Source organism: Rhinopithecus bieti, unplaced genomic scaffold, assembly GCF_001698545.2.
Source record: "Rhinopithecus bieti isolate Rb0 unplaced genomic scaffold, ASM169854v2 scaffold_28300, whole genome shotgun sequence".
Taxonomy (NCBI): domain Eukaryota; kingdom Metazoa; phylum Chordata; class Mammalia; order Primates; family Cercopithecidae; genus Rhinopithecus; species Rhinopithecus bieti.
This window is the reverse complement of record NW_016812352.1, coordinates 246201-263644: the sequence shown is the minus strand read 5'-3', so window position 1 is coordinate 263644 and position 17444 is coordinate 246201. Positions and strand designations below refer to the sequence as shown.

The 17444-nt window shown below is 39.9% G+C and overlaps 1 protein-coding gene across 1 annotated transcript in view; it reads left to right on the top strand.

Moving 5' to 3' along the window:
• Nucleotides 1-8065, top strand: part of PKD2 (polycystin 2, transient receptor potential cation channel) — a 69480-nt gene extending 61415 nt beyond the window's left edge. The window contains exons 14-16 of the mRNA XM_017895923.1: nt 165-328; nt 7006-7153; nt 7656-8065. Coding sequence (XP_017751412.1) covers nt 165-328; nt 7006-7153; nt 7656-7892 — 549 coding nt within the window. The 3' untranslated portion in view covers nt 7893-8065. The remainder of the gene's footprint in view (nt 1-164; nt 329-7005; nt 7154-7655) is intronic.
• The last annotated feature ends 9379 nt before the right edge of the window (nt 8066-17444 follow it).

The window sequence follows — 17444 nt, the reverse complement described above, 5'->3', positions numbered from 1 at the left end:
GCCAATCTATGAAACTGAAAAATGCGGAATTCCCAGCCTGGTGTTAAATACAAAGAAATCCCAGGCAAATGGTACGCACCCCCAGTTGTTTGCCCAAGCCCTTGGAGAAGCTTCTGTGGGGTCTCAGTGTTCTGCTCCTCACTCAGTGACTCCTTGTTTTTCAGGAGGACCTGGATTTGGATCACAGTTCTTTACCACGTCCCATGAGCAGCCGAAGTTTCCCTCGAAGCCTGGATGACTCTGAGGAGGATGACGATGAAGACAGCGGACATAGCTCCAGAAGGAGGGGAAGCATTTCTAGTGGCGTTTCTTATGAAGAGTTTCAAGTGTAAGTATAAATGGCAGAATTTACATCGACAAGATCCACATGAGACCAGGCAGTTTCCCTCATCTCTCTGAATTCAGTCCTTTCCATTATTAATCATCCGGCTTTTAAAAATAACTTGTATTGGCCGGCGCAGTGGCTCATGCCTGTAATCCCACCACTTTGGGAGGCCAAGGCGGTTAGATCATGACGTCAGAAGTTTGAGACCAGCCTGGCCAATGTAGTGAAACCCTGTCTCTACTAAAAATACAAAAAATTAGCTGGGCATGGTGGTGGGCACTTGTAATCCTAGCTACTTAGGAGGCTGAGGCAGGAGAATCACTTGAACCCGGGAGGCAGAGGTTGCAGCGAGCCGAGATTGCGCCATTGCACACCAGCCCAGGTGACAGAGCAAGACTGTGTCTCAAAAAAAAAAAAAAAAAAAATTGTCAATTGGTGTTTTGTCTCTTACATAATATGTTTATTATAGGAATTAGCAAATAAGAGCAAAAGAAAACATTAACGTTTCCCCTATTTCTACTAATGAAAAATGTTTATTAATATATCAGTGTTTGTGTCTCTATTTGCATGTGTTTATCAATGTTTTATATATTTTATGGCCTAACGTATGGTTTGTCCTGAAGAATGTTCTTTGTGCATTTGAGAAGAATGAATTTTCTGCTGTCGTTGAATGGAGTGTTCTGTAGATGTTTGTTAGGTCTAGTTGGTTTATAGTTTTATTCAAGTCTCCCATTTCCTGGTTGATCTTCTGCCTAGATGTTGTATTCATGTTTGAAAGTGGGGTATTACAGTCTCCAAGTATTATTAGTTGGAGTTCATCCCTTCAATTCTGTAAAGTTTTGCTTTGTGTATTTTGGAACTCTGTTGCTGGGTGCATACATATTTATAACTAATATATCTTCCTAATATATTGACTATTTTCTCTCTCAACTTGATGAGGCTAAAGAAAAAAAGAATTGACCCTTTTTTCATTCCAAGATGTTATCCACTTTATCTCTAGTAAAATTCTTTGTTTTAAGGTATTTTTTGTTTGACATTACTATAGCCACTCCAGCTTTCTTTTGGTTGCTGTTTGCATGATAAATCTTTTTCCATCCTTTTACTTTAAACTTATTTATATCTTTGAGTCTAAAATATGTCTCTCCTGTAGACAGCATATAATTGGATCTTATCTTTTTATCCAGTTTGACAATTTCTGTTTTTTGATTAGATTGCTTAATCCATTCATTTAATGTTATCATTGATTTAGTTGATTTCTGTCTGCTATTTTATTTTTTGTTTTCTAGCTTATGTCTTTTTTGTTCCTCTTTTACTGCTTTCTTCTACATTAAGCGAACATTTTCCAGTATAACATTTAAATCCTTTTAATGATTTTTCACTTTTTTTTAGTCATTTTCTTAGGAGTTGCTCTAAGACTTGATTTATACAATTAACTTATGAAAAATTACTTCAGATATATATTAACTGAATCCAGTGAGATATAGAAATATCATTTCTATTTAGCTTTCTTCTCTTCCCTCTTTTTGTGCTATATATTCATCTATCTATATGTATATAGTCATCTATATATGTTGCAAATCACATTGTTACAATAATATTACATTTTTATAACACATTGTGTAATATATAGTGTATAGTTTTATATCTCTTAATGAAACTGAGAGAAGAGAAAGTATATATTTTTAAATTTGTGTATTAACCTACTTTTTTACCATTTCTAATTCTCTTCTTTTGCTCCTCTGGATTCAAGTTATCATCCGTTGTCATTCTCTTTCTCCAGTACAGCTTTTCTACTGCCTACCTACTATTATTGTCAAAGATACTACATTTCTGTTATAGACCTTTAGATCCAACTATGTACATATTTTACACAATTGCTTTTAAATCAGTTAAGGAACAAAAGGAGAAATATGCATATATACTATATTTTATACCTACACAATTATCTTTACCAGTGTTGTCTTTTCATGTGGATTCTGATTACTATCTGGAGTCACTTGCTTTCAGCTTAAAGAATTTCCTTTAGTATTTTTTGTAAAGCAGGTTTGCTAGCAATGAATTCTTTCATTTTTGTTATCTGAGAATGTTTTTCTTTCTCCTTCATTTCCTCTGACCTGTATTGTTTCTGATGAGAAGACAGCTGCTAATTTTAATGTGGTCCCCTTGTACATGATGACTCAATTTTCTCGTACTGCTTTCAAGATTTTTTGGTTTTGTCTTTCAGTATTTTTACTGATATGTCTGGGTATAAATCTCTGAGTTCATCCTACTTGGAAAGTGTTTCTTCTGCTTCTATCACTTTCTCTTCTCCTTTGGGACCCCCATTATGCCTGTGCTTAAGGGTATCACATATTTCTCTTACGCTCTGTTGATTTGTCATCATTTTTTTCCCTCTCTGTTCTTCAGATTGCATAGTCTGTGTTGATCTATCTTTAAGTTCACTGATTTGTTCTTCTGTCAGCTTGCTCAAATCTTTGTTGAGCTCCTCTAGTTAATTAATTAATTAATTAATTTATAGAGACAGGGTCTCACTCTGTAACCCAGGCTGGAGTACAGTGGTGTGATCATGGCTCTCTACAGCCTGAACACCTGGGCTCAAATGATCCTCCTGCCTCAACCTCCCAAGTAGCTAGGACTACAGGCATATGCTGCCATGCCTGGCTAATTTTTTTTTTAAAAATTTGTAGAGATGGCATCTTGTTATGTTGTCCAGGTTGGTCTCAAACTCCTGGCCTCAAGTGATCCTCCCACCTCGGCCTCCCAAAGTGCTGGGATCACAGGTATGAGCCACTGCACTTAGCCTGAATTTTTTATTTATTATACTTTTCAACTCCAGAATTTCCATTTGGTTCTTTTTAGCAATCTCTATCTTTTTATTCTGTGTTTGATGATATCCTGTATTTGATGAGACAATGTTATCATAGCTTCCTTTTTTTTTTTTAAGAGATGGGGTCTCTCTCTGTCACCCAGGCTAGAGTGCAGTGGCATGATCGTAGCTCACTGCAGCCTCGAACTCCTGAGCTCAAGCAACCCTCCCACCTCAGCCTCCCAAGTACCTGAGACTATAGGCATGAGCCACTGTACCCAGCTAATTTTTATTTTTTGTAGAGATGGGGTCTAAGTTGCCCAGGCTGGTCTCAAACTCCTAGGCTCAAGTGATCCTCCCTGCTCAGCCTCCCAAAGTGCTGGGATTACAGGCATAAGCCGCTGGACCCAGCCTGCTTTATTTCTTTAACCATAATGGGATTTTTTTATTATTTGTTTGTATTAATCTCTTTGAGTATATTTATAATAGGTACCTTCAGGTCTTTGTCTGCTAAGTCTGACATCTGAGCCCTCTCAAAGACAGTTTCAGTTGTCTTTTTTTTTTTTTCTTGTGTATGGGAACATTTTCCTGTTTGTGTGTGTGTGTGTGTGTGTTGTGTGTGTGTTTTGTTGTTGTTGTTGTTGTTGTTGTTAAAGATTGGACATGTTAGATAATATATTGTAGGAACTCTGTATAGTGATTCCCATTTCTCCCCAGGACTTGTTTTTATTGCTCTTTGCTTGTTTACTTTTTCATACAGTCTGTTTCCCCACAGTATCTGCCTCTGACATTATTCCTTAGAGGGTACAGCTGTGGCCATGTACGTAGTCACTCTGGGAAGACAGTGGTTTTAGCAGGGTACTCATTGACTGTCTCTGACCTTTCTGTTATACCTTCTGCCTCTGTGGGTATTAGACCCAGTTATTACATTTCATTGTTTACTGATTGGTCTATTGTTTTCAAAAATGCCTTGGGATATAATTTGCTCCACAGTCTGATCCACTGAAATTCAGGCCTCTTTGCAGGGCTAGTTTTAGAGGCCAGTTGTGTTTGTTTATTTGTTTGTTTGTTTGTTTTTGAAACAGAGTCTCACTCTGTTGCCCAAGCTAGAATGCAGTGGTGCAATCTCAGCTCACTGCAGCCTCAACCTCTCAGGCTCAAGCAATCTTCCCACCTCAGCTTCTCAAGTAGCTAGGACTACAGGTACACACCACCATGCCCGGTTAATTTTTGTATTTTTTGTAGAGATGGGGTTTCACCATGTTGCCCCAGCTGGTCTCAAACTCCTGAGTTCAAGCAGTCCACCCACCTCAGCCTCACAAAGGGCTGGGATTACAGACATGCACCACCACGCCTGGCCCCTGAGGCCAGTCTTTAACCGTCTTCTTAGCTGTCTCTTTTCCTGGTTCTCTCCGGTGAACTAGCAGGTAACTTCTTGATCTCATGAGGCTACCAGATTCCTCCTAAATGCTTATCCGCACAATCTCTATTGTTTTCAAGAGCATCCTTAGTCTTTAATTTCCTCACACTTTGTTCCAAATAAAGTCAGTTCACTTGAAGAGAGCTCTGTATTCCTATGACCTGTGTCTCCCCATGAGCAAAACTGTGCCACTGCTTTACAGAGCCAGGGACAGTGGCCCACCTCTCTGTGACATCCTGCTTTATGAACAAGTCATTGGGCTCAGATGGCAGCCTCTGATTTTCTCACCTTGCTTCTTCTGGCATGGAAACTCTACCTTACAAGTGGGAACTGAGTGGAAGAGAGCCCCATACCTCTTAGCCACTCTTACCAGGATTAGAACCTCTGTATCATGTATTTAAGAGTGGGAGCAGGCTGGGTACAGTGGCTCACGCCTGTAATCCTAGCACTTTGGAAGGTCAAGGTGGGAGGATTGCTTGAGCCAGGAGTTCAGGACCAGCCTGTGCAACATGGTGAGACCCTCATCTCTACAAGAAATAGAAAAATTAACTGGGTGTGGTTGTGCATACCTGTAATCCCAGCTACTTGGGAGACTGAAGTGGGAGGATTGCCTGAACCTGGGAGGCAGAGGTTGCAGTGAGTCAAGATTGTACCTCCAGCCTGGGCAAACCTGTCTCAAAAAAAAAAAAGAGTAGGAACATTGAGGCTGGGCATGGTGGCTCATGTCTTTATTCCTAGCACTATGGGATGCCAAGGCAGGGGTATCACTTGACGTTAGGAGTTCAAGACCAACCTGGGCAACATAGTGAGACTTTGTCTCTATTTAAAGAAAAAAAACTTTAAAAAACTTTTTTTTAAACAAGGGTGAGAAAGCCGGGCACGGTGGCTCACGTGCACTTTGGAAGACCAAGGCAGGCGGATCGCCTGAAGTCAGGAGTTCGAGATCAACCTGGCCAACATGGTGAAACCCCATCTCTACTTAAAAAATACAAAAATTAGCTGGGCATGGTGGCACACACCTGTAGTCCCAGCTACTCAGGAGGCTGAGGCAGGAGAATTGCTTGAACCTGCGAGGCAGAAGTTGCAGTGAGCCAAGATTGCGCCACTGCACTTCAGCCTGGGTGACAGAGCAAGACTCTGTCTCAAAAAAAAGAAAAAGAGTGGAAATGTTAGGATGAGACATGCTGGCAGCCTGCCTCTCCCTGGGAGATAATGTAGCCCTGGACTAGAAGCTGGGGGAGGAGGGAGCCCTGTGCTCTTAGCTGCACCCATGTGAAGTTGTGCTTCTATCACATGAGCTGGGGACAGGAGAGAAGGCTCAGATTTTGGCTTCAATGCCACAGAATCTCTTCATACTAACATTTAGTAGATTTTCTTGAATAAATGCTTTTTCATTTGCTGTATGCCCTTAAAAGTTTCTAGAAATTTTAAATATTTGAGTTTTAAAAAATAATTTTCAACAGTTACAGTTGTTCCACTAAAGAGAGAGTCTACAGAACCCTCTTGCCACCATTGCAGAGGTTGTCTTCAGCTTAAAATTTTGGAAAGTATTTGTATACATTTTTTAAGTTCAAAATAATAGAATTATAAGTGAACATGCTGTTTTCATACTGTTTTTCAAGCTTTATTTAACATATTGTGAACCTAATTCTATTTCATTAAATAGTCTGCCACAGTATAATGTCTGATGTCTCCTTAGAATTTTATTCTATGGATGAGCAATGATTATTTAATTTCCTATCAGTTGTTGGGTGTTTGTTTGTTTGTTTTTGTTTTTGCTTTTGAGATTGGGTCTCACTCTGTCACCCAGGCTGGAGTGCAGGAGTGCGGTGGAATGATCACGGCTCACTGCAGCCTCAACCTCCCAAGGCTCAGGTGATCCTTCCACCTCAGCCTCCCAAGTAGCTGGGAGTACAGGCACATGCCACCATGCCCATCTGTTTTTTAGAATTTTTAGAGATGAAGTTTTGCCATCCTGCCCAGGCTGGCTCAAACTCCTGGCCTCAAGCAATCTGCCCACTTCCGCCTCCCATAGTGCCAGGATTACAGGCATGAGCCACCATGCCCCACCCCCCCATTGGTTGTTTCATGTAGCCATTTTTCAGTGATCCGCTATTAAGAAGCAGCACTCTTTTATAGCCAAAAATTACACATATACTTAGAAAATTTTCCTTTAGAAAATGTTCTAAAAATAGAATGTCTAAATAAAGGGTTAGGTGTACATTCTTAAGACTTCTGATATGTGCTGACTTGCAGGAAAGTTGTTCCAGTTAACACTTCCTCCAGCAGCATCCAAGAGTTTAATCTGTAAAGCTTGAGACAGTTTAGAAAGTGTTTCAAATGATTGTGTTGCTTAAGAAAAAAATCTTAGCACTTCCATTTGAAAAGCCAATGAGGCTGAAAAGACAATGAATGACAAGCGCTTTGTCTCTCTGTACCGTGTTTTCCTTGCAGCCTGGTGAGACGAGTGGACCGGATGGAGCATTCCATTGGCAGCATAGTGTCCAAGATCGACGCTGTGATCGTGAAGCTGGAGATTATGGAGCGAGCCAAACTGAAGAGGAGGGAGGTGCTGGGAAGGCTGCTGGATGGGGTAGCCGAGGTCAGTAGTCATGAGCTGAAAGCACCACTGCTGAGCATGGTGTTATTAATGAAAACATATGTTGGTGACAGTTGTATGTGAAGTAGTGAAGAAGAGTAAAAAAAAAGATTGACATTTATAGAAATTCACAATGATGTTTCCATTTACTCGCATTTTCAGATTTTTTTTCTCTCTGAAACAGAAACACTCTTTCTATAAGATATCTTTCTATAAAACATCAAGGTAGTCTTATTGTCTAACCCTTACGCTGGGATGTTTATCTTCATAACTACAGGTAAAATTATAATCTGGAGATGTTACCTTCTTAATACTCCATATGCTAATGGTCCTGCCTTCACTGCAGGGTAGAATTAAGTGAAAAATTACTCCAGCAACTCTGAGATTTGCTATTATATGCTGTAAATCTGCGGCCTTACCAAACTGCACATTATTTGGTCCCTGGACTTCCTAACGCATTTCCTTCTACTGCCCACAATACCCTGGTTTATTTTTCCCTTTCTAGGATGAAAGGCTGGGTCATGACAGTGAAATCCATAGGGAACAGATGGAACAGCTAGTGCGTGAAGAGTTGGAACGCTGGGAATCCGATGATGCAGCTTCCCAGATCAGTCATGGTTTAGGCACGCCAGTGGGACTCAATGGTCAACCTCTCCCCAGAAGCTCCCGCCCATCTTCCTCCCAGTCTACAGAAGGCATGGAAGGTGCAGGTGGAAATGGGAGTTCTAATGTCCACGTATGATATGTGTGTGTTAGTATGTGTGTTTCTAATAAGTGAGGAAGCAGCTGTCCTGAGTTGCTGTAACAAGCACACTATTTATATGCCCTGACCACCATAGGATGCAAGTCTTTGTGACCGATTGCTAACCTTCTGCACTTTAATTTATTTTATATAAACTTTACCCATGGTTCAAAGATTTGTTTTTCTTTTTCTCATATAAGAAATCTAGGTGTAAATACTGAGTACAGAAAAAAAAATCTTCGTGAAGTGTATTGAGTGGTGCGCCCAGTTGCCACCATGCCTGAGTCTTCTCAGTTGACAATGAAGTAGCCTTTTAAAGCTAGAAAACTGTCAAAGGGCTTCTGAGTTTCATTTCCAGTCACAAAAATCAGTATTGTTATTTTTTTCCAAGTGTGTGAAGGAGAATGGGGCATTCCTTTCCGCTCTGGCATAGTTCATGAGCTTAATACATAGTTTTCTTTTAAGAAAGGAGCCTTTTATTTCAACTACCTTCCTGGGGTAAACTTTTCTAAAAGATAAAATGGAACAGAACTCCAAATCATAGAATGGGTATGTAGTCATTAGGATAGAATCTGTGTGAATGGTTAAGATGAATGTTAAATACTGTGCTTTTTTGTAAGTTTATCATATCTGATGTCTGTGGGACTACCTGTATCACTTAATTTTTACATTATTTTGGCTCTAATTTGAATAAGCTGAGTAAAACCACCAAAGGTCAGTTATAGGATAAAATGGCATCTCTAACCATAACACAGGAGAATTGGAGGGAGCCCTAAGTTGTCACTAAGTTTAATTTCTTTTAATGGTTAGTTTAGCATAAAGATTGATCTACATGTTCTCTTTTTTTTTTTTTTCTTTTTTGAGGCAGAGTCTCGCTCTGTCGCCCAGGCTGGAGTGCAGTGGCCGGATCTCAGCTCACTGCAAGCTCTGCCTCCCGGGTTTACGCCATTCTCCTGCCTCAGCCTCCCAAGTAGCTGGGACTACAGGCGCCCGCCACCTCGCCCGGCTAGTTTTGTATTTTAGTAGAGACGGGGTTTCACCGTGTTAACCAGGATGGTCTCGATCTCCTGACCTCGTGATCTGCCCGTCTCGGCCTCCCAAAGTGCTAGTATTACAGGCTTGAGCCACCGCGCCCGGCCAGTCTACATGTTCTTTTTCCCATGTGGCTCTACTCATTTGCAACTGAGTTTAATGTTATAACGAATCTAGTAAGAACAAGTTACTAAGTTTTTAGTATGCACTGAAAGTTTTAATTCAACAATTATGTTCATTTTAAGCAAAATCTTAAGAAAGTTTTGAAATCCATAAAGCATTTGGTTTTAAATTATTTTAAGAATATAGTACTCAGTCAGGTATGTCGGCTCACGCCTGTAATCCCAGCCCTTTGGGAGGCCGAGGCAGGCAAATCACTTGAGCCCAGGAGTTCAAGACCAACGTGGGCAATGTGGCGAAACCCCATCTCCACAAAAAATGCAAAAATAAAAAATACAGTACTCAAGTATTCTTGATCCTGTGTTTCAAAACTAGAATGTATAATCCAAATGGAGCTCAATCTAATAAGAAAGAGGTTTTGGTATTGAAAGTTCATGCATTAGACAGTATCAGCCAAAATTTGAGTTAGCAACACTGTTTTCTTTATGAGAGGGTCTCACCCAAATTTATGGGGAGAAATCTATTTCTCAAAAAAAAAAATTGTTTACAGAAATGTTGAGTAAGGTGACATTTTGAGAGCTAATAAGCAGAAGAGCATGCAGTGCTGTTGAATAACCCTCACCTGGAGAACCAAGAGAATCCTGTCGTTTAATGCTATATTTTAAATTCACAAGTTGTTCATTTAACTGGTAGAATGTCAGTCCAATCTCCAATGAGAACATGAGCAAATAGGCCTTTCCAGTTCGAAAGTGAAACATACTGGGTTTCTGTTAAGTTTTTTCCTCATGGCTTCATCCCTATCTTTACTTTCTCTTGAATATGCTACACAAAGTTCTTTATTACTACATACTAAAGTTTGCATTCCAGGGATATTGACTGTACATATTTATGTATATGTACCATGTTGTTACATGTAAACAAACTTCAATTTGAAGCGCAACTATTATGTGGTATCCATGTGTACCGACCATGTGCCGTATATCAGTTATGGTCACTAGAAAGTCTTTTTATGATACTTTTATTATACCATTTTCATTTCACTTGCAAAATTTTGCAGAATTCCTCCTTTCTACCCATAAATTACATATATTTTTCTTCTTTAGTCATGGAGAATTCCCCCCTCATCTCTTCCCTATTATCTTTCCCTGTGTACTGGTATTATTAAAAAGATGTTACATATGCAAGTCTTTCTCGACAATCAAGAATGTTATTAATGTGTAATACTGAGCACTTTACTTCTTAATAAAAACTTGATATAGTAGCAGATGTGAGAGTTGTCTGTTTTCTAAGTTGTAACAGGTAATGTGCCTTTTATCATGAGACTTTGTTCTCTATGTCCGAAAACGACATTAATTGGCACATTTCTCTGTTTATTACACCAGCTACACATTTCAGGTACCCAATTAGCCTTTAAGCACAGGCTGTCATTTATGGCATTTTTGTTTGTATTTTCCTGAAATGAAGATTCCAGGACAGGTGGTTTATTTGAGAGGTGTAGGCAATAGGGATAGTGGAGTGGCAAAGACGGGGAGAAGAAGAGAAGGTGCCAGTAAAGGCGTGTCATCTAGCTACATAACAGTATAGGCTGCCAAAGCCTAATTCTTGTGGTAAAATGCTGAGAAACAGTGTAGGAAAAACTGGAACAAACAATTCAGACTTATCCCAGCTGAGGGCCAGGACTTTGGTTGGAAGACCACTCTGGGATAATGGTAGTAATTCCCTAGCACATACAATAGACAAAGCAGCCTTTGCCGGCTTCTGAGCAAGCCTGCAGGCAAAGAAATGCAGACACTGGTAGACGAAAACCAGCAGGCATACACTGAAGTGCCACATGGGCAAGGTGCCCACATTATGCACTATGTATGATCACACAGTGTTCAACCCTAAGGGATTCCATCCCCTTAAGATACTACAAATGGGGCTCCGTGGAGTTGTGCCACATGGTGACTCTATGTAGACCACCCATAAAACAGGTAAGTTTAAAAGCATAAAGAAAACAGCACTAGGCTAAATCTCCGGTCCCCACTCTGTACTTACTAGTCATGTGATTATGCCAAGACAACTGGTCCAGTTTCTCTGAAGACTATTTCCTCATTTGTCAAATGGGAAAATCAATACTTGTCTCCCTCATAGGATTTTGCTTGCGCAGTAAGAACATATATGTATGAAAGCACTTTAAAGCTGAAATGTCCATTACAAATGGAAGGAGGTATAGTACCTAGCCCAGTGACTTGCTCAGCAAGTTACAATCTGTTGAATCAGCAAAAAGGAAAGGAATTCTTGACAACTGCAAATTTGAAAGGTAAATAAAGGAGACTTATGTTGCCAAATAATAACTCAAAACTTACTTAAAAGTCTTCTGTGTTTGTATTTCAAAATTGGGCTATTATTTGTACAGTTTTGTGTACTGCTTTTTCACTTCATATTGTATCATAAACATTCCATGAAACCCTGATTTCTATTAATGGATACAGAGTGAATCAGTATAAATTAATATTATTTATGAAGGCCGGACACAGTGGTTCATAACTGTAATCCCAGACCTTTGGGAGACTGAGGCAGAAAAATTGCTTGAGGCCAGGAGTTCAAGGCCAGCCTGGGCAACATAGCGAGACTCTGTCTCTATAAAAATAACTTATCTGGGCATAGTGGTACACGCCTGCATTCCCAGCTATGCAACTGAAGCGGAAGGATCGCTTGAGCCCAGGAATTCAAGGTTACATGAGCTACGATCACCCTACCACTGCATTTCAGCCTGGACAACTGAGTGAGACCCTGTCTCTAAAATTAAAAAATACATAGAATATACGAATATGTGATCCATGTCAATTCGTAAGTTATACGTTTTTAATACATATGAATTACCCAAAATACATCTGCCCTGTTATTGGACATTTAGATTGTTCGCATTTTTTATTATTACCTCTAATGCCATGACTAACATATGTCAACATAAATTTTTTTTTCACATATCTGGTTATGTCTTCATGGAATTCTGTATAGAGAAGTATCTGGAAATGTAATACTTAGGTTACTTTATGAACACATGGTCTTGACATATATTACCAAATAATTTTTCAGAACATTTATACCAAGTCAAATTAAAACCAAATTTATAAGTACCCATTTGTCCACCTGCAAACAGAACTTTTCGTAAAAGTGTTTATTTTATTTAAATTTAAACAGAAGAAAATTATGCACAAAAATGAAGAAACTGCTGAATCTCAGATACTGCTTCACAGAAGACAGGATTTCTTAGAGTTTCTTCTCGACTTCAAAAAGCAGTAAACACCAGCCTGGGCAACATGGCAAAAACCCCGTCTCTACAAAAAATAGAGAAATCAGCCGGGCATGGTGGTGCTTGCCACTATACTCCAGCCTTGGTGACAGAGACCCTGTCTCAAAAACAAAAAAAAAGCAGTAAATGAAAACGTTAAGAGGTAGAGATGTTTTAGTGGATATAAATTTAAGTTTCAAGACAGTAGAACAAGGCCAACATTTTCAGAAAAATCACAGACCACCACTCATCTCTTAAAGGAAAAAACAACCTTTGATGGAGAAGATTCATATTTGTAAGTGAAAGTGGCATCAATCTTACAGTTCCGTAAGGGTTTGATTTTTCATACAGATCATCTGTGTTTTTTCTCTTGCGAACTGTGCTGGTTCTTTTACAGATTAAAAGAAATATTTATCTGGTTCAAGTTGGTGTTTGCATTTAAAAAAGAAAGATCTAATACTATTGGGGAAAGGGTCAACTCAAAGATGTACATAAAACGACCAGTGGTCCCTTACCACACCATGTAAGTGTTAAGAAGGTAAGGGCATGCCGTTGACATGGTAGTATTATTATAAGCCACTTGAGCTCTGCTGCATCCAGACAGATGAGAACATTGGATATGCTGCCCCTTTCACCATGACCCTGCCAAATGGAGGAAGCATTGGGAGTATTTGGTCACCCAAGAAAATCGAAGGATCATGGTAAGAGCTACCTTGAAAATATAAGCTATTTTCTATTTATAAGTAATAGTTAAAAGATATCAGTAGCTTGAAAAACAAAACGGCTTTGAGAAATGCAGTATTCATTAAGCAGTGGAGGCAGCCAGTGCTCCCAGAAAATCCAAATGCCTATGAACTTCAGTTCTAAAGAGATGTATTGAATGGTCATAGAGCTAATGCTATCAACATAAATTGTTTTATTTATCCTGATCAGTCTATTAGCTTATCAAACAAATCTGAACATACCATTAAGTTGAATGTGCAGTTGCAGGTTCAAAAGTTATTCACTATTGTCTGTTTAATCTGAGTCCAGTCTTTGAACTTAAGAAAAAACAAAACTAGAAACACATGATGAAATTTTCTAATGCCTTATTTATTTTATGCTAGTCTGTTCTTTAAATGAAGAATACACATTTGTTTTCATTTGATCAAAGCATAAGATTTTAAAGGTTTGAAAAGCAATCCTCCAAGTTTCATGCTGAGTTCAAAATAAAAATGTTTTCATGTTCAGGCCATTATATGTTGCCTGATTTATCTTGAAATCCCTTCCTTTGAATAAGACCAAGCAAAATCTGTTCAGCCTTTATATAAACCAAAGCAGTTTCTTAGTCAATAATTCTTTTTTACCATTAAGATTGTCAATACAATACATTCTGAGTACATAACAATTTGTGTGTGTGTGTGTGTGTGTGTGTGTATATATTTTCGTTTGTTTTTGAGACGGAGTCTCGCTCTGGCACCCAGGCTGGAGTGCAGTGGCGCGATCTCCGCTCACCGCAAGCTCCGCCTCCCAGGCTCATGCTTTTCTCCCGCCTCAGCCTCCCCAGTAGCTGGGACTACAGGCGCCCGACTCCACACCTGGCCAATTTTGTTTTTGTATTTTTAGTAGAGACGGGCTTTCACCATGTTAGCCAGGACTGTCTTGATCTCCTGACCTCGTGATCCGCCCACCTCGGCCTCCCAACGCAATTTATATTTTTGAAGGTCCCTTTATGTGTATTGTGCCATATGCTTCTCACAGCCCCAATAAATGCTTTGGGCATTTTATCTTATCCACCATTACATGCTCTCCTTCATCTCCAGACTACCCATTTCTGCCATTGCCCTCATAGGGACCCATTCTTGTAATTTTGGATATGTAGAAAAATCCTGTTTGTGTGTTTAAATAAATAGATTTATACCATAGACCTTTTTTTTTCTTACAATGCTTTTATTAAGGTGTGGTTTCTTCTGCAGTGTGTAGCTCCAGTAAGTTATCCTGTTGATTGTGTAGTACTTCCTAGCATGCAGCCACATTTTACATAGTATCCATTACTATAGCAGAATGGTTGGCCCTAATTCTATTTCTAAGTATTTGGGCTGGGCGCGGTGGCTCAAGCCTGTAATCCCAGCACTTTGGGAGGCTGAGGTGGGTGGATCACTTGAGGCCAGGAGTTCACGACCAGCCTGACCAACATGGCGAAACCCCATCTCTACTAAAAATACAAAAAATTAGCCAGGCGTGGTGGTGCGTGCCTGTAGTCCCAGCAGCTAGGGAGGCTGAGGCAGGAGAATTGCTTGAACAGGAGGCAGAGATTGCAGTGAGCCAAAATTGCACCACTGAACTGCATTCCAGCCTGGGTGTCAGGGTGAGACTCTGTCTCAAAAACAAACAAACAAAAAAACCCGAATCTTTGTAAATTCGCTTATTGACTTTTCATAAGTTTCTCGGTGGGTATATAACAGAAGTTGGAGTGCTAAATCCCAGGCATATACTCTACCCAGAACGATTAGGTTGCCCTCCAGAATGACTGCACCAGCCTACAATTCCACTACATACATGAGAAAACTGGATTTAGCCATACTCTCACCAGCACTGGTACCATCTAGCTTCTTCATCTGTGCTAAATGGAATGTTTCAAAAGTGAGACCTCATTTTATTTTGCATCTCTCAGATTCCCAATAAAGTTGAATATCCATCCTTTCACCTAGTCACTGGGGTTTCTCTTTGTAAATTACCTATCAAATCTTTAACATCTTACAATTTGATCTAATGGGAAACAAGGATGTTTTTGTTTATTGCCTATTTCTCTGCTGGGTCAAGGTCTTTTTTATTGTTTGTTACAACTTCCTTGTATTGTTTAAATATTAATCCCGGCCGGGCGCGGTGGCTCAAGCCTGTAATCCCAGCACTTTGGGAGGCCGAGACGGGCGGATCACGAGGTCAGGAGATCGAGACCATCCTGGCTAACATGGTGAAACCTCGTCTCTACTAAAAAATACAAAAAACTAGCCGGGCGAGGTGGCGGGCGCCTGTAGTCCCAGCTACTCGGGAGGCTGAGGCGGGAGAATGGCGTAAACCCGGGAGGCGGAGCTTGCAGTGAGCTGAGATCCGGCCACTGCACTCCAGCCTGGGCGACAGAGCGAGACTCCGTCTCAAAAAAAATAAAAAATAAAAAATAAAAAAAATTAATCCCTTACCAGTATGGACCCTGTTAATATTTCTCATCCACCTGATAACTTTGCCGATGTTTCCTTCATTTTACATAGAAAATTCATCTATGTTTTGCCTCATTGTTTTGGGGTCTTAAAGAGAACTTCATGAGGTCACAAAATTTTATGTATTAAACTTAGGTTTTACCTTTCACATTTAATATTTTAAATTTCTATAAAAGGTCTGTAGGTATTTTTGTCCACATAATGAGCCAGTTTTATCAACACTCTATTAAATAAGTCATTTTTCCTTAGTAGCTCATGTTGTCAATACATTTCAGATTCATGCATATATGTGCCTGTTTTTGAATGCTTTATCCTGTTATACTGATCTAGGATTGTTCCTGCACAATGACTTCTATGACTATGTCTTTTTAGTATGTCTTCAGATGGCTCTCTGGGTTTATTTTTTGTTTTGCAAAATCAGACTAAGCTATTTTTGTGAATCTTTTTTTTTCATATAAATGTTAAAATAAGTTTGATGGGTTCCTGAGAGGAAAAAGAGGGAAAAGTCTCATTGAAATTTAATTTGAATTATGTTGAATATATTGGTTTGAGGAGAATTGACATCTTTACAATATCAGAAACATGATAATGTGCCCCTTTTTCAGATCTTCTATCATGTCCTGTGTCTTAAAATTCCTTAAAGATCTTATGCATTGTTTAATATGGTCTTATCGCTACTACAGCTTTACTGTTTTATGGTTTTATTGCTATGATGAACAGAATCTTCTCTTTCATTATAGTTTCTAGTTGGTTATTGCTATTATAAAGGAAATTAATTTACTAATTTTTAAATAAATTAATCTTACACTCAGCAAACTTGTTGAAGTTTTTTACTAGCTCTTGTTCTGTGTTTCTTTAGGTTTTCCTTTCTTTTTCTTTTTCTTTCTTTTTTTGTAGAGACAGGGTCTCACTCTGTGGGCCAGGCTGGAGTGCAGTGCAGTGGTGATCACAGCTCACTGCAGCCTCAAACTCCTGGCCTTAAGTGATCCTCCTGCCTTGGCCTCTCACAGTGCTGGATTAGCAGGCATGAACCACCGCACCTGGCCTTCTTTAGGTTTTCTATGTAGAAGACCATCTCATCTGTAAATAAGGACAGTACCATGCTAGAGAGAGGCAGCCAAAGTAGACATGCTTATTTCTCGTCTTAATGAGAATGTGTTTTAGTTTGTGTTTCTCTGAAAGAAGAGATAAGACAAGCACTTTGGGTTCAGGTATTTAACAGTTTATTTGGGAGGTGATATTCAAAAACTGGAGTAGGGAACAAAGTAACACAAAAAAGGAGGAAATGCCAGTATGTGGGTGTGTTGCCTAAGCAGCAGGGCCTCAGCTCCTCCTCTGAGAACATGACAGAATGCCCCTCTGTCTGAAGAACTAAGGCTGGGGCATTTGCCCACTGGCCCCAATCCCTACTGGTTGAGGGGTGCTCCTGGGTGTTACCAGGCTACACTTGCACACAAGGTGAACTTCTTTCAAATTTAGAGAAGGCCCAGGAGCAGAAAGTGAAGAGACATGTGGTGCAGGAGTGGGATGCTAAGGTCTAAGCTCACATGGAACTGTCCACCAGAGCTGCAACCAAAATCACATAGGAGACAGCAACAAAAGTGTCTACTTCAGTCCACCCCTTGCACCATTCAGATCCACTCATGCACACCCTGGACTTTGTGAGGGAGAGGCCAGCTGTAATCTCTAGGTAACACAATACAGGACTAGAACTACCTAGTCCCCATTGCTGCTGCTGGTCACACAGCTGTAGTAATAACTTCACCCTCTACTGTCCTTCTGGGAGTTCCCTCGCTCTTGGCTGCTACTTCAACTGTACTAAGCTGCTTGCCTGGTGCACTGATCCACACATTCAATCTCGAGGGCTCAGAGCCCTTGGTTACCTTGCCCTTACAGAGCTGTGGAGCATGGAAACACTGAGTTATC